General features: G+C 57.6%; 1 protein-coding gene across 2 annotated transcripts; it reads left to right on the top strand.

Annotated features, from left to right (window-relative positions):
- The first annotated feature begins 1,774 nt into the window (after nt 1-1,774).
- On the top strand, nt 1,775-23,234 carry PELP1 (proline, glutamate and leucine rich protein 1). Of its 2 annotated transcripts, none has more exons than XM_032432061.1 (17): nt 1,775-1,845; nt 10,443-10,507; nt 10,893-10,998; nt 15,205-15,354; nt 15,529-15,600; nt 18,333-18,392; nt 18,687-18,837; nt 19,129-19,258; nt 19,411-19,498; nt 19,908-19,996; nt 20,077-20,193; nt 20,309-20,456; nt 20,569-20,728; nt 21,119-21,174; nt 21,308-21,514; nt 21,610-22,989; nt 23,086-23,234. In XM_032432061.1, the coding sequence occupies exons 3-17, from the start codon at nt 10,945-10,947 to the stop codon at nt 23,176-23,178; spliced, it is 2,955 nt and encodes a 984-aa protein (XP_032287952.1). In that variant the 5' UTR covers nt 1,775-1,845; nt 10,443-10,507; nt 10,893-10,944; the 3' UTR covers nt 23,179-23,234. The 2 variants fall into 2 exon arrangements, with proteins under 2 accessions (XP_032287952.1, XP_032287951.1); XM_032432060.1 differs by lacking the exon at nt 1,775-1,845 and adding an exon at nt 2,387-2,638.
- Nucleotides 23,235-27,649: the final 4,415 nt, after the last annotated feature.

Raw genomic sequence — 27,649 nt, forward strand, 5'->3', positions numbered from 1 at the left:
AGAATATGGGATCCAGAGACAGACTCACATGGTAGCATTTCAAGTCAATGGAGAAAGAATGGCATAGTCACTAAGCTGGGTTGAGACAGTTGGCTATTCATTTGGGAGAAAAAAAGTGATAGCTCTCCATCTCACACCTTAAAATAAAGTCCGGATGGGTTAAAGATCTAAATGCATGGAATTAAGACTATAAAAGTATTAGGAGAAAAACAGGAAAATATTTTTATAACCTTGGAAGTTAGGAAAAGCCTCATAAGACATCAAACCCCAGGGCTATAAATAATACCACCTAACACTTTATAGTATTAACCACGTGCCAGACATTGTTCCAAGCACTTTACAAATATCAATTCATTTAATACAGCTCTATGCATTAAGGTTTTATAATTATCCCCGCTTTACAAATGAGGAAGTGAAGGCACAGTTAAGTGACTTGCAGGTTCATACAACTAGCAAGAGGCAAAGCTGGTGTCCGAACCCAGCAGTCTAGTTCAGAGTCCGTGGCCTTTATCGAAACACCCTACCTCAAGAAGACTAAGAGATTAAAATAAATAAAATGACAAATTGGAAGAAGCCTCTTGTGACCCTGCAACATGTAACAATGGAGAATAACTCCCCACATCTACGAAGAGTTCCTACCACTAATAAACCTAGTATCGGGATTTTGCATAAAGCACTATTTCATACGATGGGCAGGGGTGTTAAGTCAAGGCAACCTTTCTAGACGGCATTTTGCCAGTTCCTGTCAAAATTAAAAGTAGGCTTTTTCTTTCATCCAACTCTCATTTATTCACTCAACAAATATTTGTTGAGCCCTTTTTATGTGCCGGGCACTATTCTAGGTGGTAAGACTAACATAGTGAGGAGGAGAAGACCCCCTCATGTGTTTTATTTCTATTTTTATTTTTTAAAGATTTTATTTATTCATCTGAGACACAGAGATACAGAGAGAGGGAGCATGAGCAGGGGAAGAGGCAGAGGGAGAGAGAGAGGGAGAAGCAGGCTTCCTGTGGAGCAGAGAGCCCGACGCGGGGCTCGATCCCAGGGTCCCGGGATTATGACCTGAGCCGAAGGCAGACACTTAACGACTGAGCCACCCAGGTGCCCCTCAAATGAATAAAATCTTAAAAAAAAAAAAAAAAGAAAGAAAGAAATACATTTGAGATAGTGTTATGAGTTATTTAAAAAAAAATTAGCAGGGTGATGTGGTAAAGGGTGAAGGGGTTTGGAGTGGGGGCTACTTAAAAAAGAAGCCCTCTTTGAGGATGGCAAGAGGGTATCAGAGATTGAAAGAAAAACTTCTCCACGCAGAAGCAGCAGCATGTGGTGGGAGTGGGCTTGCTGGAGGGTAGAAAGAAGGCTAGTCTGGCTCAAGGATAGGAAAAGACCGGCAGACTGAGGGTACCTGTGGTATGTGTGGAGGTCGGATCACATGGATTCCAGGAGCCACTCACCTATTTGGAAGCCACTGAAGGGCTTTAAGCAGAGGGTGACAAGGACTGACTTAAGACTTGAAAAAGACCACTCTGGTTGCTCTGCGGAGAAGGGACCACACAGGGCCAAGAGGGGAGCCATGAAGAGGCCTTTGTAAGAGGCCAGATGAGAATGGTGGCTGGGACCAGAGGGGCCCGGAGATGGAGAAACGAGAGAAAAAACCAGCCGTACCGGGTTAATGAACTGGACTTGAAGACGGATGAGACAGAGGGGCAGGAAGAGGGGAATCAAGGTGACCCTCAGCCTTGACTTTCCTTCAAAGTACGAGATCACCCTTCACCCTCGTGCACGAGAAGCAGAGAGAAGTGTTCGAGCGTTCAGCGCACGCGGGAGAAAGCGCAGCGGCTGCAGGTACGCAGCAGCAGAATCACATCATGGCGCACCCGCTCCACTGTAGCCTGCAGCTTGGGAAAGCAGCGTAAAGCGGCCACGAGGGACACCTCGTGGGACAGGCCGGCTGCAGCCGCTGCTCCCGCAAGACGGACCTCGTGTCTGCGGGACCGTACACGGAGCGGTGTCGGAAAGCGGGCGCTGCACTGGGCGGGGCGTTCGGGGGCAGAGGCCGGTGCTCTTGGAACTTGTTTCCGCAGGGCGCGCGGACGGCGGCCTGTCCGTGGCCGTCACTGCACACACGTCCCCGCGCCCCGGCCGTGCGTCCCGGGCCCCGCGCGGCTCGGCTCAGCTCAGCCCGGGGACCGCCCGCGCCTTTTGTCCGGCCCACGTGGCCCGGCCGGCCCGCCTGCGCATGCTCCCTGGCGCGCGGCGCGCAGAGCCCCACCCCCCGGCCGCCCAGTGCGCAGGGCCGCGGCCCCCTCCTCACGCCCCCTCCCCACCAGGCGCCCGTCGCGGTGCGTTTGCGTCATCGCGCCACGCCACCACCGGAACCCGGGCGAAGATGGCGGCAGCCGTTCTGAGCGGGCCCTCGGCGGGCTCCGCGGCCGGGGTGCCCGGCGGGGCCGGGGGTCTGTCGGCGGTGGGCTCGGGCCCGCGCCTCCGCCTGCTGCTGCTAGAGAGCGTGTCCGGGCTGCTGCAGCCGCGCGCGGGGAGCGCCGTGGCGCCCGTGCATCCCCCGGTGCGCTCGGCCCCGCACTTGCCCGGGCTCATGTGCCTCCTGCGGCTGCATGGGACGGTGGGCGGGGCCCAGGTGAGTGCGGCCCGCGCGCCCGCGGCCCCGCTGGGGAGCTGGGGAGCTGGCGCCGCTGCGGGGGCGCGGCGGGCAGGCGGGGGGGGGGCTGGGAGCGCCCCCGCCGGAGCCCGTGTGAGTGCGGGCGGCGGAAACCCCGGGGAGACAGGAAGGGCCTCTGCTCCACCGTTGGGCGGTCGGTGGTCGCTCGGCGGTGTGCGTCCGCGTCCAGGCCCCGCCGCCGACGGGATGCACCGTCTCCCCCCTCCCTCGCGTGTCTGGTTTGGGGATGGTTCGGACGGAGGGAACGGATGGAGACGACGAACACTGACCGAGCTCTTACCGCGGCCGAGCCCCGGGCGCTGCGCTCACAGCTGCCGTGGCGGTGAACACAGTGTCGTGAATCACTGTGAGAGCCGTGTAGTAGGGACCTCCAGCCTGACCTGGAGGATGGCAGAGATTTTCCTGAGGCGCTGGAGTTTCAGCTGAGACCCCCACCTCCCCGGATGGGTAGAGGGTTGGCCAGGGAAAGAGAATGGGAAAGTCCTGTGGTAGGAAGGAAGTGAAGAGGGGCGTCGTGTGTGGGGCTCAGAGGTGGTGGGGAGGACGGTGGGCGCAGTGAGGCTGATGGGGGGCCGACGCAGAGATCAGGCAGAGCTTTGTAGACGGCTTAGAAGGGGTCCTTAGGATTGTATGCTAACATCCATTCGGTTCCGCAAACTAGAAACCCAGATGTCATCCGAAACACGTTCTTACTCCCATACCTCTCTCATAATGCAGTCCTGTTGATTTTATCTTCTTTTTAATTTAAAGATTTTATTTATTTATTTGACAGAGAGAGACACAGCGAGAGAGGGAACAGAAGCAGGGGGAGTGGGAGAGGGAGAAGCAGGCTTCCCGCGGAGCAGGGAGCCCGACGCGGGGCTCCATCCCAGGACGCTGGGATCGTGACCTGAGCCAAAGGCAGATGCTCAACGACTGAGCCACCCAGGCGCCCCTGATTTTATTATCTAAGTAGCTTTCAGATCTGTCCACTCCTTTCCATATCCTTCCCATTGCCCTGGTCCTAGCTTGAACCGTGTCCTCTCGCCCAGGTGAAAGCACTGATTGTAAGAAGGCATAGTGTGTCCAACATGATGTCTGAGGGTAGGTGCTCCTTTAAAAGCCCCTGCCCTCCGTCCTCTCCTAGCCGCCCCCCCCGCCCCAATTTTAGCCACCCCTCAAGATCCATATACATGAGGTCTTCTTTGTCCGGTGTTTGTTACTGGGACCTTCCCAGCGCTATGCTTCCTTCCAGGAAGAGGGTTGTCACAACCTTGGGTGGTTCTCTGAGCTCAGCCCCAGATTCGTCAGGGACGGTCTTATCGCTGATACTGACATTACTCCTTGCTGTGGAGGCTGCCAGGTCCGTACCTCTGCTATCTCAGCCCGCTTGGGGAGTGGGAACTGATTACGTGTTTTCTCTTCTCGATCTCCGTCTTCTAATTCACATGGGTTTAAGTATTTCTGAAATACTGTCTCTTCTGCCTGCACGTGTGTGCTTTCTTTCATCGTCCCAAGCTTTCCCCGCCCCCCTCAAGGCAAGCTCAGGAACGCAGCGTCTTGCTTGTTTTCCGCAAGTGTCTAAAGCCTAGTAGAATTTTGAGCAAAGCTAAAGGTGATGTGGGAACCTAGACTCCCCCTTTAATATTGCCTGTGCCACATTTTTGGGCATATCCCGCCTTTTTTCTTGCTAACGTCTGTCGTATTGGATTCTCGGTTCACAGGGTTTGCGGTGCCGCCACCTGGAGGGTTTGCTTTGCTTCCCCGTGTTTTCATTCAAACACTACCGAGTACCTGTTATGCGTTAGCTACTGTTTCTTGTTTCTGGGTAGACACATAGGCATGGTCTTTTCCCTTGGAGAATTCCTAGTCTAACTGAGATGAGAAATAAAGTAAGTAAATAGGCTTGGAGCTTATTGGAAGGACAGAGGTCCGTTGATTGGGCCGTCTGTTTAGGCTGAATCACAGCTTGCTTTCCTGTAGGCACTGTGAACTCGTAGTTGCACAGTGGGACTGGATCCGTTCACAGTTTCTGGTGTGGCTTATAGCAAGTCTCCTGACTTGTCTCCTTGCCTCAGTCTTGTGGCATTTCATCCATTTCTCGCACGGCAGCTGGAGTGAGCTTCCTCAAGTAAAATTCTGACCCCGTTTGCCGTGTTTTAAAATCCATCACTAGCTGGGCTTTCCTGGCTTCAGGCCTTTGCACTTAACTGTTCTCTGCTTGGGGTCCCTCTCTGTGCTGCTTCCCTGCTCCCCACAAAAGTCTTCTCAGTTCTGTGCTTCTCATTGCCTTTGGGAAACCTTAGCTGTCTTTCCTACAACGTATTGAAATGATGCATTTATTCGTTTCATGTGTATATACGACCTTCTTCCTTCACACCAAACAGCTAGGCTTTGATTTGCTTTATTTTTATGTGTAATTAAAAAAGATGGAACTTAATTCAGATTACACAAAAGTAGAGAAAATAGTATTTTGAGGGACGCCTGGGTGACTCAGTCAGTGAAGTGTCTGCCTTCAGCTCAGGTCATGATCCCAGGGTCCTGGGATCGAATCCCGTATCGGGCTCCCTGCTCCACAGGAAGTCTGCTTCTCCCTCTACCTGCTGCTCCCCCCTGCTTGTGCTCTCTCTATAAATAAATAAAATCTTCAAAAAAAAAAATAGTATTTTAGACCATCCCACCCTATGCTTTCCCCGTCACCCAAATTTAACAATGAACTTCTTACCAACATGGTTTCATGCCCATCCTCCCAACTCTGCCCCCTCCCCCAGCATTTTAAAGCACATCCCACATCTCATTTCCCCTATAACTGCATGTTCTTAGAAGGATGGATTGTCTTACTCTGTCTTTATCCCCAGGGCTTTGTCCTGTTCCATTCCCCAGTCAGTAGCCAGTGATCTGTTTAAAAATATCAATAAAAGGGGTGCTGACTGGCTCAGTCCGTAGAGCATGCAACTTTTGATCTCAGGGTTGTTAGTTCAAGCCCCATGTTGGGCATGGAGCCTACTTTAAAAAACATGTATTCATATCAATAAGATGACAATATTCTCTTGCTCAGCACCACACAGTAATTTATCACTGCATGAGGCCCTGCGTCGTGTGTCCTCTGCTAACGTCCTGACCTCATCTCGTACAACTTCTGGACCGTACTCCAGCTGCCCAGGCTATCCTCGTTTCTAGAGTATGCTGAGGACATTGCTCACCAGCTCCTTGGCTCTTCGCTGGGAAACTCGGGAAACTCATGCGAGGGTGAACTCACTTAAGTCTCAGGCTCTGTGCTCCTATTCACAGGAGTCTTTCCTGACCACCCCGTCCCAGTCCGTCCCATTCTGGGCATTCTCTGCCACACTGTCCTATTCTGTTTTCTTCCTAGCATTTATCAGCATTTGAAAATTAACCTGTTTATTGTCTGTCCTGTTCTCTCTTCCCTTCTTACCCGGTTTACATTCCATTATAATCCCTGTGCTGCCCCTCTCCCTTGGTTGTACGTGCCTGGCAGTACCACGGCTGTGGTGAATTTACTGTGACTGCAGAGGAACCGGTCTCCTTGCGGACTGGTCTCACTTAGCACGCACGGCCGTCATCACCCCCAGTGGACCCTAGTGTTGCCCAGCAATCCTGCCGCATTTCCGCTTTTCTAGACAACTTTTTTTTTTTTAAAGATTTTATTTATTTATTCATGAGAGACAGAGAGAGAGAGAGAGACAGAGGCAGAGGGAGAAGCAGGCTCCCCGCGGAGCAGGGAGCCCGATGGCGGGACTCGATCCCAGGACCCCGGGATCATGACCTGAGCCGAAGGCAGACGCTTAACCGACTGAGCCACCCAGGTGTCCCATCCTAGACAACTTCTGACTCCTTCTCTGCACCCTCCCTCTTAGTTGATGACTTGCTTCCCGTTTCACCGAGAAGGTAGAGGCAGTCGGATGGGCAGTCCCGTGGGTTATCTGCCGGCTTCACTGCATCTGTGTCCATACGCTCTGCCTTCCCTCCCACGGCGAGGGGTGAGCTGGTCCATGCCCCTGTCTCAGGCCAGCCCTCTGTGCATGAGATCTAGCCCCTGTCCCCCCACTTCATCAGGATGATCTTCCCTCTGTCGGAGCATTTTGTCAGCGCACCGCTCAGAGCTGCTTTTAACACCCCCCTCCCCACACCCCCCAACCCCGCCATCTCCTGCCCCATTTCTCTTCACAGCAAGACTCCTCAAAAGAATTGTCGTACTTGCTGTCTCCGATTCTCCCATTCTTCTTCTTCTTCTTTTTTTTAATAACATTGCTTTGAAATGACAAAGTTTGTGGAAAATTTGAAAGAATAATTAAAAGAATTCCCGTATACCCTTCACCCAGATGCCCCAAATATCAACATCTTATTTTATTTATTTATTTTTTAAAGATTTATTTATGTATTTTAGAGCGCGAGGGAGGGAGAGGGACAAGCAGACTCCCCGCTGAGTGCAGAGCCTGATGACATCGTGGCCCTGAGATCATGACCTGAGCTGAAACCCAGAGTCGATCACTTAACCAGCTGAGCCACCCGGGGTGCTCCAAATGTCAGCATTTTAAATGCATGTTTGTTTTATCATCTTCTGCACACTTTTTCTGAGTCCTTGTAAGAGTACGTTGCAGGCACGGTGCCCTTTCATCTCTAAGGTTATATCGCCTTAGAAACAGGATGTGCCTTCACCACACTTCCACCATCAGAGCCAGAAAATCCACACTGATAGGACAAATTACCTAATCCACAGATTTTCCATCAGTTTTGTCTGTTGTCCTGAAGGTGTCTTTTAGCCAAAGGAGGAGAATGGGGTACAGGGCTCGGTGCAGGAGTCCCTGTCTCTCGTGTCCTTAAACCGAAGCTGCTCCCCGGGCTTCGTCTGAAGAGCATGACGTTTCCAAAGAGGGAGAGGATAATTATTTTTCAGGCTCCTGAGTGCGGGCTCGGCAGTGTCCTGGTGGTTGACGCAGGTTGTGTTTTGGGCAGGAGTACTGCAGCGAGGTGTTTTCGGTGCGTCAGCGCGGGTGGGGGGTGTGGCGCACACGGGGTTCTCCGGTTACTGGTGGTGTCGTCTTCGATCACTGGGTTAAGGTGGCATTTGCCAGGTTTCTTCACTGTGAAGTCGTGGTTTCTCTTTCTGTAAGAAGTGTGCTGTGGGGGGAGTATGGCAATGTCTTGTGTCTCGTCAACCTTCCGCTCTCGTGTTTTATCCGTGGAAGATTCTGCCCTGAACGAATCGTTCCCACAGTGGCCGTCCCCTACAACTCCTTCCGTTGAGGCTCCCAGCCTAGCCTTTTGCTGAATCACCCCTTTACCCAGTCACGTGGCAGTTCTCGAAGACCGCCCGAGACCAGCAGGGTCTGCAGCATTTCCTACAGTTGGTCCCTCCTTCCTTCTTGAAACTTCTCTCAGCTTCTGGGACACCACTGTCCTGAGTCTCCGGTCACCGTTCTCGTCCGTCCTTTCTGCCTTCACTGCTTCCTCCTTCCCTCCGGCCTCTGAGTGTTTGCCCAAGAGCCCCGTGCTCCTACCGCTTTCCTCTCTTTCACACTCTCCCTGGGTGAGCTGACCCCGTCCGCGGCCGAAGTTCCAAATTCATGCTCCAGCCGAGATCGCTCCTCATCCAGCCCCGCCCGCCATGCGCCTGTTTGGCACGTCCGAGCTGATGTTAGGTGGGTGTCCCAGATTTCTCGTATCAGCCCGGACTTCTGATTCTCCCCCACGGCCCGCGCCTCCTGCAGAGTCCCCCTTTTAGGAACCCACCGCTCCATCTGCCCAGTTGCTCAAGCTAAAAATCTTGAAATCGTCTTTGCCTCTTCTCTGTATTCCCCCATGTCCAGTTTGTTACCCTGTCCTGTTGGTTCTACCTTCAGAAGAGATCCAGAGTTTGACACTCCGTGTCCCCAGCATCACTGCGCTGGTTGAGGGGTGTCACCTCTCCCCTGGATCTTCCCCACAACCTCCTCCCGTCTGCATCTGCCTCCCAGCAAGCGACTCAAGTATTGTGGATGTATTTGAAAAAATACATTTAGGTTAGATAATATCACTGTGCCCCCCCCCCCCCCCCGCCATGGCCTTTAGCTTATTCAGAGTACAGATCCCCCGTTGCCTGCACGACCCTGAGACCTCTGCCCTGCCCCCGGGACTTTCCACTCTGATGACCTCTGCCTCTTGCTCGCTCTTCCCTCGCCGCAGTTCGCCTCCTTGCTCTTCCGTAGCAACCATCACCATGGTCAATTTCATTTATTCATTTTTATTATTATTATTTTTATAGATTTTATTTTTTGAGTAATCTCTAGACCCCACGTGGGGCTCGAATTCACAGCCCCGAGATCAAGGGTCGAGTGCTCCCCGTCTGCGCCGGCCGGGCGTGCCCACCCTGATTGGGTTTAGAACATGTCATCCATCCAGAAGGAAGCCCTGTGCCCCGTGGGGGTCACTGCCCGTTCCCCTGCAGCCACTCTCTACTTTTTGTCTCTGGGTGTGACTACCTCGACCGTTTCATATAAATAAATTCTACAACATGTGGCTTTTGGGTCTGGCGTCTTTCATGTAGCATCATGTTTTTAACGTTTATCCGTGTCTCAGAGCTTCATTTTTTTTTTTAATGGCCACAGCTCTTCTGTCGTGGATACGCCGCATTCTGTCATTAATTCACCACTTGGTGGATTGTTTCTACTTTTGGGCTGTTGGGGGTGATGCTGTGAGCTTCTCGTGCGAGTTCTGGTGAGAACTAGGTTCTCCGTTCTCTTGGGCGTGTCCCCGGGCGTGGAAGTGCTCGGTCGTGTGCTGTGTGACCTTCGGAGTAGCTGCCAGAATGTTCCAAAGTGGCTGCACCATCTTACGACCCCGTCAGCAGGGTCTGCGGATAGGAGTGCGTCTTGCTTTCACTTTGCTCAAATGGCGTCTTTAGGGAGGGTTCCTGTGCCTGCTCCGCGTGAAACACGATCTCCCTCCCCTGCGCCAGGCCCTCGCTCCTTCCTGAGTCTGCTGTAGTCCGCCCCACGGCACTTAGCGCATCCCACACACTGTTCCGTGTTTGGTCGTTGGTTTATTTCCTGCCTCCCCTACCTGGAGTACAAGCTCCCAGCACCTGCAGCAATGTCCCACGGGAGGTCGATGTTGAGTAAACGCTGACTGAATAAGTGAATAAACATTACCCCTCATGAGAGGAGCGACCTTGTTTATTTTGTCCAGCTCTGGATTCCTTCATCTGACTCCACGCATAACGTGTCTGTCGGGAGGATGAGTGATGAGCCCGGTTAGGGAGGTCCAGGGGCCGCGAGAGGAGCGTGGCCTTTTGGGGGGAGGGCTGCGGAGGAAACCTGTCTCAGGGCCCCCGGAATGTGAGGGAAGGAGGCTCTGGCTGACCGGGTCTGTGTTGGCATTGGTTAACGGCTTTCGGGGAGCCGGGAACGGGACGAGGAGGGTTTCGGGTGAAGGAAGAGGGTAACAGATGAGGTCCATCCAGCAGGCGTGTGTGGGGTCTGCGCTGGGCGCCGTCCAGGGACACCGAGCTGAGGGAGGCACATCGCTGGGCTGAGTTGGGCTGTCCTGCGGGGCGCTAACCTGCTGGGTGGGAGGTGGGAGAAGGGGTGAGGCAGGACGGGCCTGGAGGAAGGCCCGGGCACAGGCTTCTGTGTGTCAGCTGCTGAAAACGGGGCCTCGGGCTCAGAGGAGGTATGACGTCAGGAGGGGCTTCGTAGGTGAGGGCAGGGAAGGGCCCAGAGAAGCGCTCCCCTGTCGTTAGCAGCGTCCTAACCCTGACTCGCTTCCCTGTTTGCTCCCCCAGAACCTGTCAGCCGTCGGGGCGTTGGTGGGTCTCAGTAATGCACGGCTCGGTTCCATCAAAACCCGGTGAGTCTTTAAGCCTCTTTTTTCTCCAGGGCGATGTTTCCTTAAGTGGGCTGTCCATCTGTCTGTCCATCCATTGTCACCACCCCGTGGGCTCAAAGAGACTTCTCCGTTGAGAGGGTGGAGCGTTTCCTTCTTTCCCTGGGCCCCCCTGGGCTGAGCCCCGCCTGTTCCGGCCCCCGGGTTGTCCCACCTGGGATCAGCTCCGGTCCTTGCTTCCTTGCTGCCCACACCTCACCCCGAGCCCTCCAGGCATTTCGGGAGTTAGAAAGCACCGAGGGTCTGGAGGTGGCATCTGCTCTGGCCCCGTGAGCGTCCCAGCGCGGTGACCAGCGTTCTCGGGAGCATGGCAGCCACTGCGGATCGTCACTGGATGCTTCCTTGTCAGGTTTGAGGGCCTGTGTCTGCTGTCCCTGCTGGTGGGGGAGAGCCCCACGGAGATGTTCCAGCAGCACTGCGTGTCCTGGCTCCGGAGCATTCAGCAGGTCCTGCAGGTAAGGGTTCTTACCCCCGCCGCCATGCCTCAGGCCCCGGCCCGCGCACGTCCCCGGCCTGGACACCGAGTCCTGAGGACCGAGGCAGCGTCCTGACAGCAGGGAGCAGAGCGTGAGCTTCAAACACGGCTGTAAACTTTTTGATATTTTTATCCAGGGGGTAATTTTAATTCATTTGATCTTTCACACACTGCAACCACTGACCGATTTCACTTCCCCACTAGCTTTTCTAACATGCAACATCTCGAAAGTTCCTTTTTCCAGGTATTTTATTTTTATTTATTGTTTTTTTTTTTTTTCTGCTCCCTTCTTTCTCTTTTAACATTTTCAGTTTTTTCAGCTCTTACATGCTTTGATGATCTCCCCACGTAGCTCTTCAGCAAGCACATTCTGAGCACAGGGGGCTGAGTGCTAAGCTCTGGGGGGACAGTGGTCAGGTGACGCTGGACCCCACTGGCATGGGCTCGGAGTCCAGCGCGGGGGGTTGGAGAATTTCCCATGAAGTAAATGTTTGCAGATAGTAAATTTAAAAAAAAACGATTTTATTCAGAAAATACACCATGTAAACCATCTCCTAATGGTTCATTCCAGTTAGCTGGTATTTACATTTTCAGAGGATGTATTTGGAGCAGATGAATAAATCGTACTTATGGGTGCCTGGGTGGCTCAGTCATTAAGCGTCTGCCTTCGGCTCAGGTCATGATCCCAGGGTGCTGGGATCGAGCCCCGCGTCGGGCTTCCTGCTCAGTGGGGAGCCTGCTTCTCCCTCTGCCTCTGCCCCTGCTTGTGTTCCCTCTCTCGCTGTGTCTCTCTCTTCAAATAAAGAAATAAAATCTTAAAAAAAAAAAAAAAAAATCGTACTTATGGGGCACCTGGGTGGCTCAGTCGTTAAGCGTCTGCCTTCGGCTCAGGTCATGATCCCAGGGTTCTGGGATCGAGCCCCGCGTTGGGCTCCCCACTCAGCGGGAGGCCTGCTTCTCCCTCTGCCACTCCCCCTGCTTGTGTTCCCGCTCTCGCTGTGTCTCTCTCTTCAAATAAATAAATAAAATCTTTAAAAAATAATAATAATAAATTGTACTTATGGGGCGCCTGGGTGGCTCAGTTGGTTAAGCATCTGCCTTCAGCTCAGATCATGATCCCGGGGTCCTGGGATGGAGCCCCGCATCGGGCTCCCTGCTCGGCGGGAAGCCTGCTTCTCCCTCTCCCACTCCCCATGCTTTTGTTCCCTCTCTCGCTGTCTCTCTCTCTGTCAAATAAATAAAATCTTTGACAAAAATAAATAAATAGTACTTATGTGGCAGTCCATCGTAGAAATCCATAAATCCACGTATCGGAGTGAAAGATGTTTTTTTTCCATAGTTACTCTGTTGTAGTTTTTCTGTTTTAATTTTCACCTGCAATCAGAGCATTTTAATCCTCCATATTGCTCTTGCAATTTCTTGTCCTTTATTTATATAGTTGTAAACGTATGTCGCAGTGTTCAGATCTCATTCAGTTTTAATCAGCCTCTGAATTTTTAAACTCCTGAAAACTTTCTCGGATAGTTATACTAAGTAGGTGCTGAACATCTCAACATACTCAGAATTCTGTCTATTCAGGAATTCTCTAAATCATGCTGCTGACCATGTGACTCCTTTTATTTCCCCTGCAACAAACTAATCTGAAGGTAGTTTTCTATCGTATCTTTGGCCAAACTTTTCTTTAGGAAAATATTGTTGAAGTGCAGCTGGCCGCGCAATGTTATCCTAGTTTCAGGCTTGAGGGTTCTCCGCGTTCTGCTCCGGGATGCAGATAGGAAATGTTTTAGGCTTTGCAAACCACATATGGTTTCTGTTGCATTTTGTTTCTTTTTTTCTTTTCTAGCCCTTCAAAAATGTAAAACTCATTTCCAGTTTGTGGGCCATACAAAAACAGGCACCCGTAGACTGTGCCGTTTGCCGATCCCGTTTCTAGCAGAAGAGACTTCACTAGAATAAGCGTACAGTGGGGCGCCTGGCCGGCTCTGTCGGTAACTCTCAACCCCAGGTGGTGATTTTCCAGCTCAGGCCGGGCATGGAGGCTGCTTACAAACAGGAGGAGGAGGCACAGCGGGTTGAGGTGATGCGCCGCACCAGGTGCCGTGGGGTAAAGAGCACCGTTCCTGAGAACACGTACCAGAGAACCTGAGCCGGACTGGACCGCTCTGGGCCACTGGTCCAGGGAGGGCCTTTCCGAGCCGACTGGGCTAAGAACGTGTTGTAAGTGTGCAAAAGCCCTGAGAGAAGAGGAGTTTGGCCCATTTGGAGAATTATAAGCAAGCTGGTGTGGCTGAGTGGGGTCGATGAAATGTGACTGGAGTAGGGGGGAGAGAGGTGGGGACCAAACCACATGTGGTGGCCTGGGCATGTTAGGGAGCTTGGTTTGTATTCTTAGAACACTTGGAATTCATGGGAGGTGGGTCTTTTTTTTTAAGATTTTATTTATTAGAGAGGGAGAAAGCACAAGAAGGTGGAGGGGCAGGCAGAGGGAGAGGGAGAAGCAGGCTCCCTGCTGAGCAAGGAGGCTGATGTGGGCTCGATCCCAGGACCCTGGGATCATGACCTGAACCGAAGGCAGATGCTTAACCGACTGAGCCACCCAGGCGTCCCTCATGGAACGTTTTGAGTAGGGGTGAGGAGGAGGTGGTGGTGGTGACGTGATCAGATTTTCGTTTGGAAGTACTACCTTGGCTGCTGTGTGGAGAAAGGACTAGAAAGCCAGATTGGAAGCAGAAAGACCACGTAGAAGGGAAACGTCCTGGTAGCTTGGGCTGGAGAGGAGGCTGCAGAAATGAGAAGTTGATTGAGTTCAGGAGAGGGTTAGAGGCAAAGCGGGCAGGTCCCGATGGTGGGACAGGGGTGTCCAGGATGACTCCCGGATTTCAGAGCACCCGGACGGCCAGGCCGAGAGGGGAGGGGTGGCAGCGCGGGTACTTCCGTGGATCGGATGTGCCGGCGCGCCCCCTTACACGGCCAGGTAGGGGAGGGGGAGCTGGGAGAGGACGCGCCGCAGACCAGACGGGATAGCAGGGCTGTGGGGTGGGTGCGCGGAGGGAGGAGGCAGGACCCGTCTGTTTCTGCCGCTCGGAGGTGGAGCGAGGTGAGGATGGAATCCTGTTTCAGATTTAGCAGCTCAAGGGTTAGGAGACGGCGGAGCTCGGACACTGAGGTCGCGAGAATGAACGGAAGTGGGGAAGGCAGACAATCCAGATGTTTGGCCTCACAGAGGGCGGGGCTCGGGAAGGGTGTTTACGGAGGGGGCGCTTGTGTGCGGAGGACTCTGGGGCTAGCTGGACGTGCGGGACAGGTGCTGGGTGACAGGATGGAGGGAGGGTGGTGAGAACGGAGGGGGCGGTGTCAGGCTTGGCCGGGGACTCCTGCCCATCCCTGGGCTTCTGTGAAGGTCGCAGCGGTGGGAGAAGGTGTGAGTGGAGGGGCCGGTTAACGGGACCGAAATGCAGGGGGGATACTGGGCAGTGTTGCAGGGCCCTCCATTCTTATTTTTTTTAATTTATTTTTTATTTTTCTAATTTAAATTCAATTAGTCAACATATAGTACATAGTGAGTTCCAGATGTAGCGTTCAGCAGTTCATCAGCTGCACGTAACACCCAGTGCTGATCACATCACCTGCCCTCCTCCATGCCCGGCCTCCATGCCCTCCTCCATGCGGCCTTGGGTCTAGTGGGAGACGGGTGCTGACTCTGTTTCCCGTAGTACGTGTAAATTTTCCAGGGAAGTCCTAAATCCAGAATGTTTCTTTCTCCACGAGTCCAGGACAGGTGTGAGCCAGGCCGAAGCCCGCTTGGCGACACGGGGCGGTTTTGTTGTGGCTGAGGCTGTCCTCAGGGCGAGAAGTGCTCTCCTCCATTCCCAGCAGGGAAGCGCAGTCGGGGGAGCCAGAAACTCGACATCTTCCCATTAGTCAGATCTGTAAGGCCTGGCTTTGTTTCTTTCCTCTCGGAACACATTTCAAGGCCTCAGATGCCCGTGATACTGAAGTGCAGACCCGCATCCTTTCTGTAGACAAACACGCCACGTTGGGGTTCCCCGTGTCCCTAGTGGATTTGTGGGCAACGGTGACGTAACTGTGGTGTTTCTCAGCAGCCCTGTGCTGTCCTGCCTCCCATGCCGCCGCCTCTTGGCGACCGCGAGGGCGAGCTCGGGCGCATGGGTGTCGTTTCCGTTAGTCCCAGGACCCGCCCCCCACGATGGAGCTGGCTGTGGCCGTCCTGAGGGACCTGCTCCGCTACGCGGCCCAGCTGCCCACGCTCTTCCGGGACATCTCCATGAACCACCTCCCTGGCCTCCTCACCTCCCTGCTGGGCCTCAGGCCGGAGGTGAGACCCCTCCCAGCCCCCCATTCTCCAGCGGGTTACAGTGCAGGGAGCAGGGGGGAGCGGGGAGGGGAGGGAGGGAGAGCCAAGGACGGTGTGTGAGGGGTGGTGGCCTGCGCCGGGGGGCTGGGGGCTTTGGGCTCTGCGCCTCGGCCTGACTTTCTCTTTTGCCCACAGTGTGAGCTCTCAGCGCTGGAGGGAATGAAGGCCTGCATGACCTACTTTCCTCGGGCCTGTGGGTCTCTCAAAGTAAGTATGCACCCACAGTCCTCTTCCACCCGCGTAACCCTCGCTGTCTTAGCTCAGACCCCGCAGCGGAGGATTCCGAGCCCCTGTCCGCTGAGTGCACGGTCACCTGACTCCGCAGATGGGACCGCGCCACCTCGTAGCCCTTCCTGCTCACAGATAAACCAACTTGCCTGAGATCGGTAAAGATCGGAACCCGGGTCTGCTGCCGAAGCCGGGACTTCTTCCCCTTTCTGCCCTGCCCGTTTTCCTCCGATCCTCTTTCACTTGGTGCCTACAGCTCTTGCTGTTTCCTCCAGGAAGCCTTTCGGACTTACTTCTTCCCTGTATTAACGTGTATTCCTGACTAAATTCTCTCTGTCATGACCCGTAGGAGGGTTTTTTTGTTTTGTTTTTTTAACGAAAGTTTTACTGAGTTCCGTCAACTCTGCCTTTCTTCTAAAATGCTCTGTAAATGAACCGCTTGGATGATGCAGGCTGGGTCTTTGTGCCCGAGCCCGCTCTGGTTAGAGGAGGGAGGTGTTACTGCAGGGCTCCGTTGGTCCAGCTCCGAGTGGGTGTGTCTGTGTCTGCCTGCACCCCCGGCCCCACCTGTGAGACGCGGGGAGAAACTGTCACTGCCCGGCCAGGATTCAAATAGTCGGGGACTCTGGGATGTCCAGTGTTTCCTGCGCTGGTGCCTCTTCATGGTCCCTGTGAGTGTGGAGAATTCATCCGTAAGTTTCTGAAGTTTGGGCCAGAAGTTTGAGGGCCCTTTCCAGAGCTAACAGGACTTCATATGTTGTTAGAGGGCGTGTGTGCCTTTATTTTGCTGAGAATAGAGTGTCCTCTGGAGAACGGCCCTCTGCTGAGGGTTATGGTTTCGTCGGCTGCCAGCATGTCGGGCGGGAATCTACAAGGCTCCCGGGGCGGTTTGTACTTGGAGGACCTTGCAGGCAGGACTGAGGAAAGGATGCGTGCCATTGGAGTGTCTGTCTGTCCTCTGGCTCGTCCCTGGAAGCTTCCAGGGCAGCGGTGGTCTCCCGCTCCGGGTGCCGCCCCTCTGGCGTTCCGAGGCCGTGCAGTCAGCCCCGCGGGGGCTCTGCCTCTCCTCGCCAAGGTGACGAGTGGTTCCGTGCACTGGGACACGTGGGACGTGCCCTGGGGCTGTGTACGCGCGCGTGCCCGCTCTTCAGGTGGAATGTCCCGCGTGAGCCCTTGCTTCGGTGTGTCCTGTGGGTCATCAGGGCCGTGTCAGCGAGCCGAGCTTTATCGTGCTCACGGGCGCAGCCTTCCGTGGGCCTCAGCCTGCTCTGCACCGCAGTCTGGTGGGGGGGACCGTGAGCAGGAGTGGGCCGAGAGGGCAGGGCCGCTCTGGTCGGGCCTTCGGCTGCTGTCTAGGAAACATCGTCCGTGGGGAAGCAGGGGAATCAGGAGACGTGGGGGCGGTCGCTGTTCTTGGTTTGAAGTGTTCCGGACCCTCCCGCATTGCGGGAAAGTGCCCTCCAGGTCCCACGGGGAGTGGTTCTAGGCCTTCTGCCCCGGGATCGTGAGAACAGCGCTTGCCTGGTGATCACTGAGTCCTGAAGTGTGATGTGGGAAACCTCACGTGGTTCCCGCCCCGGGGCAGGTGGGGGGAGGCTGGGAAGCTTGGCCTCCGTCCCAGAAGTCGCTCCCTGTGCCTGATGCCTCAGCCGACGGCCCCTCCGCAAGTTCACTCTTGTGCACGAGGCGCTCCCGCCCCCACGGGGTCCCTCCTCCCCAGCCTGGGGTCCACGGCCTCTGTGTGCTCCTGGCGGTGGTCTCCCCTCTGGTCCGACTGTGTGGATGCCCTTCCTCTCAGCCCTGCCAGGCCTGCCTCCCAGCACCCGCCCCTCTTGTGCCCCTGGCTCGCTTCTCGGGTCCTCCTGACGCCTTCTCACCTCCCCCCGGAGCTGGGGTCCCATTCCATGCCTTCTCTGTGTCCACTTCGGCGTTCTTGCCCTCGTTCGTGCCGCGGACTCCTTCCTGGAGATGCTTTTAAATTCCTAAAGCACACGGAATCGCAAGGGAAGCGGATTGTGATTGAAATGTGTATTTTAAACGATTGTGATAGAGCAGCGTGGGTTTCGTTGTTAACACGTCAGACGACAAGATCATAGACCTTTCAAGTCAGTGACGCACGTGACCGATGTTTCAAGACGCCTGTTGATCATAACGTGAAGTGAAAATGCGCGGTTTCTCCTGGCGGCAGGCAGAGATGGTGCCGGTGCCGCTGGGGTTCTCTGTCCACGTTTGTAGTTAGCTTTCAGGTTAGTGCAACGGTAAAAATCTTTCTTCCCAGCCACGGTCGCAGGCTCCTCTGACTCCGGCCCCAGGTAGCTGTGGCTTTCCCGTGGCCGGCGGGGTTTGCCGGTGGACAGGCTGCTCTGACCTGTGCTGACCTGGCCCTGCCCTCGAACCCCTGCCTGGGGCCTCCCTTCCTGGCCCAGACCTTTGTCTCCTCGCAGCTGCAGGGAGGGAGGGAGGGAGGGGGCTGTCATTTTGCAGACACCCCCCCCCGCCACCCCGCCGTGTCTTTGGGGCCGAACGGGGAAGCAAGCTGTGGACGGGGGCTGACGTTCAGCGGGTCTGCTGCCCGGCCCGGTGCTGAGCCTCCCGTGTCCGCAGGAGGGAGAAAGCCTGCGCTTGCGTTCTGCTCCTGGCAGTGGACGGGGGTGTGCGTCTCTGGCCCTTGGAGCCGACTTACCAGCCTCTTCCTGTTTCCTCTGACCCAGGGCAAGCTGGCCTCGTTTTTCCTGTCCCGGGTGGATGCCCTGAGCCCTCAGCTCCAGCAGGTAAAGGGAAGAGAGGGAGGTGGTGAGCCTGGGGATCTGAGCTGGAGCTTCTGTTCTTTCGGCTTTTCTCTCTGTTCCCGCTGTTGGACTGCGTTCCCTCTTCCCTCCCGTTCCCTGCACACGATCCACACGGCGCGACTTCTGCCTCCAGCTCCCGTCTGTGGCTCGCTGCCTCGATGTCCTTTCTGCTCCCCTCTGAGCTCTTTCTTGGCGCGTGGGGGCCGGGGGGCTCTGGGGCTGGGCCGGAGTCCCGTCTGACCACTTCCGACCTTCCTCCCGACCTTCCTCCCGCAGCTGGCCTGTGAGTGTTACTCCCGGCTGCCGTCGCTGGGGGCCGGCTTCTCCCAGGGCCTGAAGCACACGGAGAGCTGGCAGCAGGAGCTGCGTAGTCTGCTGGCCTCCCTGCACAGCCTGCTGGGGGCCCTGTACGAGGGCGCGGAGACGGGTAGGGGCGGCGGGGGGCGGGCGGCGGGGGGCGGGTGCTGGCCTCCCTGCACAGCCTGCTGGGGGCCCTGTACGAGGGCGCAGAGACGGGTAGGGGCGGCGGGGGGCGGGCGCTGGCCTCCCTGCAACAGCCTGCTGGGGGCCCTGTACGAGGGCGCAGAGACGGGTAGGGGCGGGTGGCCGCGGAGGCTGGGCAGCGGATGTCCCAGCAGCCTGCGTCCCCTTCCACAAGGGAGGAGGAAGGGGGCGGACCAAGGGCCTGGGAGCGCAAAGTGCTTGTGTTTCCGTGCAGCCCCCGTGCAGTATGAGAGCCCCGGGGTGGAGGTGCTGCTCACGCCCTCGGAGGACGGGGACGCGCACGCCCTCCTCCGGCTCCGACAGCGCTTCTGTGGACTGGCCCGCTGTCTGGGGCTCATGCTCAGGTGCGCGAGCGAGTGCCGGCGGGCACGGGGAGGGGGCGCCTGTGGCCGGGGTGGGGGCTGAGCTCGGGGTGTCGTCCTCATCGGGAAGGGGGTGGGGGCTGGGTCACGTTGAGGAGCCTGCGCTGAGGATCTCTCTGTTCTCCCCTCTTTAGCTCTGAGTTTGGGGCTCCCGTGTCCGTCCCTGTGCAGGAAATCCTGGACGTCATCTGCCGGACGCTCAGCATCAGTGCGAAGAACATCGTGAGTGGAGCTGGGGCCCCGGGCGGAGAGAGAGCATCGTGGGGGCAGCGCTCCCACAGCAGTGTCCTCCCCGAGGCTGTCCGGCCAGCCCCGTCTCCCGTCCGGATGCCGCCGCTCCCTGTGCTTGTCCCCACACACGTGCCTGTCGGAGCGCATTCGCTCATGGTTTTCAGGACCCGTCCAGCAGATGCTTCCCCCGGGGAGGGTGAACCTGGGGCTCTGCTGGGTCACCGTTGAGAGGTTCAGCCGTGCTCCCCGTCATCCTTTCTCACTGGTCTGTTTTAGAGGATGGGGTCTGTCTTGTTGGGCCAGCTGGGCACGGGGGCAGGCTCCTTCCTGCGTGTGCACGGGTCTCCGTGTTTCCCTTTCCCTCCTGCCGCCCCCTTACTCCTCCCGTATTTTCCTGCAGAGCTTGCTCGGAGACGGTCCCCTGCGGCTGCTACTTCTCCCCTCCATCCACCTGGACGCCTTGGACCTGCTCTCCGCACTCATCCTCGCGTGAGCGGGAGGGGACAGGGTGTAGTGAAGGGACGAGGACGGGCCGGGAACGGAGGTCACTGTTCTGTCTTCACCCCCAGGTGTGGAGGCCGCCTCTTGCGCTTCGGGGGCCTGGTCAGCCGCCTGCTTCCCCAGGTCCTCAATGCCTGGAACCTGGGTAGGGATACCCTCTCGCCAGGCCAGGAGAGGCCTTACAGGTGACCGTGAAGGGGAGGGCACGGACCGCGGAGGCTGGGTGGGGGCTCCGAGGAGGACCCGGCCTGCGGCGCCCCCCTCACGGGCTGCTCTCTGCCCCCCCCCCCCCCCCCGCAGCACCGTGCGGACCAAGGTGTACGCGGTGCTCGAGCTGTGGGTGCAGGTGTGTGGGGCCTCGGCGGGAGTGCTGCAGGGGGGCGCCTCGGGAGAGGCCCTGCTCTCCCACCTGCTCAGTGACATCGCCCCGCCGGCAGACGCTCTGAAGGTGAGCGGGGCGCCCGCCCCGGCCGGAGCGGGCCTGCGGCGCCAGATGCCGCCTCCCGCTGCCGCCCGCCTCTGTGCCGGCCGCCCGGTGACCCAGGTCTCCCCTCCCCCAGCTGCGCAGCCCGCGGGGGAGCCCGGACGGGGGGCTGCAGAGCGGGAAGCCCAGCGCTCCCAAGAAGCTGAAGCTGGATCTGGGGGAGGCCATGGCCCCGCCCAGCCACCGGAAGGGGGACAGCAACGCCAACAGTGACGTGTGCGCGGCCGCGCTGAGAGGTGGGAGGGGCCGCGCCCCGCAGCCCCGGGGGGGGGTAGGGGAGGGGGGTCACGGACAGGGCACCTGCCCCAGATCGGGCTCCCGGCCCTCCCGCTGGCTCTGCAGGCTCCCGTTCAGCTCCGCCTGCCGCGTTCCCTTGCGGCTCCGGCGGGGCTGCGCCGTGGGGCTTCCGCTCTCCCCACGCGGTGCTCGGGGCCGTCCCCTCGGGGCTCGTGCGCTGCCGTCCCCGGACCCGTGGGCGCACATGTGCAGCGCGTCTCCTCGCTCGTCGCACGCGGCCGGGGTGGAGGAGCCCGGCGGCGGCGGTGGCGGAGTTACCGCTCCGCGTGGGCTGCGTGCTCCCTGCCGCCGCCCGCCCGCCCCTGAGACGCCGCCACCTCCTCCCGCAGGCCTCAGCCGGACCGTCCTCATGTGCGGGCCCCTCATCAAGGAGGAGACTCACAGGGTCAGTGGAGCTGGGGGGTACTGCTCGCGCGGGGGCTGCCCCCAGAGCGGGGGCGTTCGGCCCCGAGGGCCGGCCCTGCAGGAGCGGCGGGGGTCCTCGCGCCGCCTCCAAGTGCGCCCCGTGTTCTTTGCAGAGACTGCACGACCTGGTCGTGCCCCTGGTCATGGGGCTGCAGCGGGGCGAGACCCTGGGCAGCTCCCCGTACACCAGCTCCCGCTGCCGCCGGGAGCTCTACCGCCTGCTGCTCGCCCTGCTGCTGGCGCCCTCCCCGCGCTGCCCGCCCCCGCTCGCCTGCGCCCTGCACGCCTTCTCCCTCGGCCAGCGGGAGGACAGCCTCGAGGTAGCTGTCCCCGGGGCCGCGCCCGCCTCTCGGGGGAGCCTGGGCCCGCCCTCCCTGGCGCCTGAGGCTCACGGCCGCCCTTCGCCTCTTCCCAGGTGTCGTCCTTCTGCTCCGAAGCACTGGTGGTCTGCGCTGCCCTGACCCACCCCCGGGTTCCTCCCCTGCAGCCCGCCGGCCCCCCCTGCCCCACGCCTGCCCCCGTCCCCCCTCCTGAGGCCCCGTCTCCATTCAGGGCCCCCCCTTTCCATCCCCCGGCGGGCCCCCTGCCCCCGGCGCGGCCCGGACCTCCAGCCACAGCCAACCACTTAGGCCTCTCTGTGCCAGGCCTGGTGTCCGTACCCCCCCGGCTCCTTCCCGGCCCTGAGAACCACCGGGCAGGCTCAAATGAGGACCCCGTCCTCGCCCCTAGTGGCACCCCTCCGCCCGCTCTGCCCCCGGATGAAACTTTTGGGGGCAGAGTGCCCAGACCGGCCTTCGTCCACTACGATAAGGAGGAGGCGTCCGACGTGGAGATCTCCTTGGAAAGCGACTCAGACGACAGCGTGGTGATTGTGCCTGAGGGGCTGCCGCCCCTGCCGCCCCCGCCCCCCTCGGGCACCACACCCCCACCTGTGGCTCCAGCCGGGCCACCCACGGCCTCCCCTCCTGTGCCAGCCAAGGAGGAGCCCGAAGAGCTTCCCGCGGCCCCGGGGCCTCTCCCGCCCCCGCCGCCCCCCCCTGTGCCGGGCCCCGTGGCGCTGCCGCCCCCCCAGCTGGTCCCTGAAGGGACTCCTGGGGGCGGAGGACCCCCCACCCTGGAGGAAGACCTGACAGTTATTAACATCAACAGCAGTGATGAGGAGGAGGAGGAAGAGGAGGAGGAAGAAGAAGAGGAAGAGGAGGAGGAGGAGGAGGAAGAAGATTTTGAGGAAGAAGAGGAGGATGAAGAGGAGTATTTTGAGGAGGAAGAAGAGGAGGAAGAGTTTGAGGAGGAGTTTGAGGAAGAGGAAGGGGAGCTGGAGGAGGAGGAGGATGAGGAGGATGAGGAGGACGAGGAGGAGTTGGAAGAGCTGGAGGAGGCCGAGTTCGGCCCGGCAGGAGGGCCGGCAGAAGAAGGGGGGCCTGCGCCCCCGAGCCCGGCCCCGGCTCTGCCCCCTGCCCAGTCCCCGACAGTGCAGCCCGAGCCCGAAGGGGAGCCCGGGCTGCTGCTGGAGGTGGAGGAGCCGGGGGCCGAGGAGGAGCCGGGGGCCCAGGCCGCCCCCACGCTGGCCCCTGAGGTGCTGCCCTCCCAGGGGGAGGGGCCGCGGGCCGCAGGGAGCCCCCCAGCCGGGCCACCCCCCCAGGAGCTTGTGGAGGAGGAGCCCTTGGCTCCCCCGACCCTGCTGGAGGAGGGGACTGAGAGTGGGGGTGACAGGGTGCCACCCCTCCCAGAGACACCTGCCGCAGAAGACGGGGAGGCCGAGGCGGAGGCCGAGACAGCAGCCCTCCAGGAGAAGGTGGGCGGGCGGGGGGTGCCCAGCCGCCGTGTCTGTCCCCAGTCCGACCCGCGTGTGTGTGTGACTGTTTCCAATTTTCTGTCTTTGTCTCTGAAGGAGCAGGATGACACAGCTGCCATGCTGGCTGACTTCATCGATTGTCCCCCTGATGACGAGAAGCCACCGGCGGCCCCAGAGCCTGATTCCTAGTCCTCTCTTGCACTCCCCCAGCCCCCTGCTTTCCAATAAAGTTATGTTCTGGGGTATCACCTGCCGCTCCCGCCTTTTGCACCACCGCGTCCCGGGCCAGAAGCCCCGCCGCCTGCCGGGCTTTTCAAGGCACCCGGAGCGCTCCCCCCGTGTCTGCGTGGCGTCCCGTGCTCTCCGTGCTGTCCGACAGCCGGGCTGGGCCAGATTTTCCCACTCTTCGCCTTCCGTGCTCGCGGTGCGCGGCGTGCTGGGCTCTCCATGTGGTTAGGACAGGAGTGAGGACCCGGCGCTGCTTGTCCGGATCCAGCTGTGGGAACGTGTGGGAGGTCAGAGCATCGCGTGTCCCAGCGAGTGAAGGTGGGTAAACACGGACGGACACACACACACACACATTACCCGTCTCCCTTGGCCCGAAAGCGCAGGCTGGTTGTGATGGGATGTGGAAAAACGTGAAAGGTACGGAGGAGTCTGGGCCTTGACTCCTTGAGGTGTGAGGCCTGCTCCGGGCCTGGGTCTTCCAGTGCCCGTATCCTCCCCCCGTGGGAGTTTGAGAAGCCCGCCCGCGCTCTCCTCGTCCCAGCCAGTGTCATCCCCGTAAACACACTGACCCTCGGCCTCGTTGGGCCCCCCGTGTGCGTGGGAGCGGGTAGGACACCCGTCCGCTGTGGTGTGAACATGAGCCGAATGCCTTGGAACTGCAGAAAGGGGAACGGGTATCCTGATGGGCGCCTTCAGTGACATTGGAGCCAATTTTTGGCAACTTACTCGGGTTTAAACAAATTTCCCCCCAACTTGGTATTTTGAGAAACCCCACCCCTGCAGAAAGGCTGGAAGAGGAGTGTGATCTTCATGTAGACTCACCGGTTGCAAACGTTCTCCCGTGTTCGTGTTCATGTCCACGTGGCTGTGTCGTGTACAGATGCACGTTTGTACGCACACGTGCATCTCTGCCCATCATCAGCCCGTTCACATCTGTACGTGTTTCTTTTCTTCGTGGGATCGTGTAAAAGTCAGTTGCAGACCTGGCCCTTTTCCTCTGAATTCTTCAATACTATTTCCTGAGATTAAGGACGTTTTTCTACGTAATCACGATACCACCATCAAACCTGAGAAAAGTAATTCAGTAATACTGCATGTAGACTGTGATACTCAAATTTCCTTACTTCTTGAAATGTCTTTAGTTTTTATTTTGATTCAAGTTCAAGAGGTGTTTCAGGGGCAAAGGGCCACTTGTGGCTTAAGGACTGCTGGAGGGATGGAGATGTAGGAATCCTGCAAGAGTGATTTTTCAAAAATGGGAAGCAGCTGAATTCTGGAAAGTGTACGTGGATAAAGTAGACAATGACCCCGAGGAGGAGGATGGGACAGAAATTTTGTGATAAAGTTGTGTTTTGCGTAGATAATACATTCAGGTGGTTCAGCACTCAGCAGGGACCGGCGGTTGGTTGCAAGACCTTCTCGTCCCTGCTTGTCCGCCATAGTCCCCCAGAATGCAGCCTGGAGCAGCTCGGGGCGGGGGGGGGGCGGATGTGTGCGTGCGGGGACGGGGATGTGCATGCAGGGACGGCTGCGAGCCTGGGGCCGGGTGTGAGCACAGGGGCAGGTGTGCACTCTGGGGCGGGTGTGTGCGCGGCGACAGGTGCACGGGTGGGTCCTGGTGTGGGCGCTCTGGGACGGGTGCGCGCGCGGGGCCCGGGGCGTGCGCGCACACGCAGACCTGTACGGCCTTCCCTTCAGTATTCCCAGAGGGTGCTTCGTTGTCGCTGGGGATGAAGCCGTTTCACCGAGTCGCGGGATCTGCTCCTTAACAGACACTGAGTACCAGTTACGTAGTAGGCGCTGCTTTCTCCTCAATACGTATTTTGGAAGTACTTCCAGATCACGGGAGATTCTGGAGAGAGCACAGAGGGGGCGGGGGCGGCCAGTTTCCCCTCGCGGTCGTGTGCATGGTTAGGGCACGATGTCGAGATGAGGGTTTGACGTTAGTATAGCGATAGGGCAGTTTCATCAGCCGGACGGAGGGCAGAAGTCCCCCCCCCATGGGGCTGAGGGTCCAGGCGCTGCGTGGGGGGCAGGCAGCAGACGGGCACAGCGTGCGAGTGGGTGCCGAGTGCGCGGCGGGGACGGGGGAATAGGGGTGTGGGGGCGTGTTTTCAACATCTGATGAGAATTTTCAGATACTGAAGGTGGAAGGGTTTCCACAGAGAGCGCCCACGTGCCCACCGTGTTACTGCACCTGGGCGCGTGTGCATGCGTGCTTGGGTGCGCGTGCGTGTGTGCGTGCGCGTGTGTGCATGAGTTTAGGATGGTCAAGGGGCGTCTGTCCGCGTCCGCGCGTGTGTGCGTGCGTGCGTGCATCCTATGCGTGTGTGCGTGTGTGCGTGCATGGGTGAATCTGCGCGTGTGTACGTGCGTTTTAGGATGGTGGGGGGGATCTCGTCGTGTCCGTGCACGTGTGCACACGTTGCTCGTGTGTTTTAGGTAGGACAGTCCAGGGGGTCTTCCAGAGAGGGATGGTGAATAAAGGGCCAGAAGGAGATGACGGGAGGGCAGTGCGGGGCTGGGGGGGGGGGCTGTCTCCTCGCCTCCAGCACAGCAGGAAAGACGTCCTGAATCGGGACCGTTCTTGGGGTGTGGAAGGAAAGCAGGGGGGCTGGTGGGATGGAGAAAGGGGATGGGGTCAGACAGGTGGAAGGCTGGGAGCAGGAGGGGGCGGCGAGTGGGGAGGGCGGGGAGGCTTTGGGCAGACCACGTACTAGAGATTTTTTTGTTTGTTTTGTTTTGTTTTGCTTTTTTCAGATTTTTAACTTAAATTCAATGTAGTTAACGTACAGTGTATTATTAGTTTCAGGGGTAGAGGTCAGTGATTCATCAGCTGCATATAACACCCAGTGCTCAGTACATCACGTGCCCTCCTTCCTGCCCGTCACCCAGTTACCCCCTCCCCCCACCCCCCTCCCCTCCAGCAACCGTGTTTGTTTCCTAGAGTTAAGAGCCTCTTATGGTTTGTCTCCCTCTCTGCTTTTGTCTGATTTTATTTTTCCCTCCCTTCTCCTATGATCCTCTGTTTTGTTTCTTAAATTCCACATATGAGTGAGATTATATGATAATTATCTTTCTCTGATTGACTTAATTCACTTAGCAAAATACCTTCTAGTTCCATCCATGTAGTTGCAAATGGCACAATTTCATTCTTTTTAATAGCTAGCTAATAATTCCATTGTATATATACATCACATCTTCTTTCTCCATTCATCTGTCGATGGACATCTGGGCTCTTTTCCATAGTTTGGCTATTGTGGACATTGCTGCTATAAACATTGGGGTGCAGGTGCCCCTTCGAATCACTATGTGTCCGTCGGATAAATACCCAGTAGTGCAATTGCTGGGTTGTAAGGTAGCTCTATTTTTAACTTTTTGAGGAACCTCCACACTGTTTTCCAGAGTGGCTGCACCAGCTTGCATCCCCACCAGCAGTGCAGGAGGTTCCCCTTTCAGTAGGAGTTCTGTTTGACCAGCACTTGACCACTCTTGGAAAGTGGATGCAAAGGAGGGTCAGGCTGGGAACAGGGATGCCAGTCTCTGGGGGTGGACGGTGTAGAAGTGGTTGAAATCCAGTTAACGTTTGAGGATCTTGTCAATGAATTTGAAGGTGGTTCTATGCCGGTTCATACAGAGTCTCCTTGTTCTGCCTGGAGTGTCGTCTACCGTCCTTTACTTAACCATCCTGGCTGCCGAATCTCCAGGGCAGTTCCCTGGCTTTTGCTGCCACAAAACAAACAAGCGTGTACGTGTGTACAGATGACGTGTGCACACGAGTATTGGTGTGTGGGACCAACTGCTAGAAACAGAATTGCGAGTCCTTTCTGGGGTGTGTCCCCGTGTTTGCCCCAGACCTTCCCCGGTGTGCGCAGCTGTAAGCAGCTGGGGGCTTGGGTCTCGAGCTGTGTATTACGTTTTCACCGGACACCGAGCGGGAAGGCTGTCGTGTGCTTGCCTGGGAGCGGTTCATAAGGATCAGGAGCTGGTTGTCTTTGGGATCAGGAGCTGGTTGTCTGGGATCAGGAGCTCGTTGTCTTTGGGCTCCTCTGTGGCGGAGGGAGAGGCTGTGGTTAGCAGACAGGGGGCTTCAGAGATGGGTGGGCGGTGCGAGGCGGGAGAGCCTGGCTCCTGCAGGTGACTTCGGTCCACGGCTGGAGCGGGGGCAGGTGCGGACGGAAGGAGGAGGCATGGGGACGCTGGCTCGGGTTCGTGGAGCCCTGGGAAGCTGTGTCAGGAGTTTGGGCTCTGTTCTCCAGGTGGCCGGCGTGGCTTTAACGTTGAACCTCGTGGAGAGAAGTGACTAGCTCTGTTTTCCGTGGGCTTTGGCAGGAGGAGAGCTGGAGCCCGGGAGACTGTTCAGGGAATGTGCAGTGGTCTCAGTGGAGGATGGTGAAGGTGACTCTGGGCAGTAGCCGTCAGCGGGAATGGG

This window comes from Phoca vitulina, unplaced genomic scaffold, assembly GCF_004348235.1.
Source record: "Phoca vitulina isolate PV1807 unplaced genomic scaffold, GSC_HSeal_1.0 scaffold47, whole genome shotgun sequence".
NCBI lineage: Eukaryota > Metazoa > Chordata > Mammalia > Carnivora > Phocidae > Phoca > Phoca vitulina.

What these genes read in the sequence shown, in the direction of transcription:
- PELP1 (XM_032432060.1), top strand. Translation starts at nt 2,390, where the DNA reads ATGGCGGCAGCCGTTCTGAGCGGGCCCTCGGCGGGCTCCGCGGCCGGG. An exon ending in TGCTGGGCCTCAGGCCGGAG is followed by an intron (nt 15,355 to 15,528) that starts GTGAGACCCCTC and finishes TTTTGCCCACAG; the next exon opens with TGTGAGCTCTCAGCGCTGGA. An exon ending in TGTCTGGGGCTCATGCTCAG is followed by an intron (nt 19,259 to 19,410) that starts GTGCGCGAGCGA and finishes TCCCCTCTTTAG; the next exon opens with CTCTGAGTTTGGGGCTCCCG.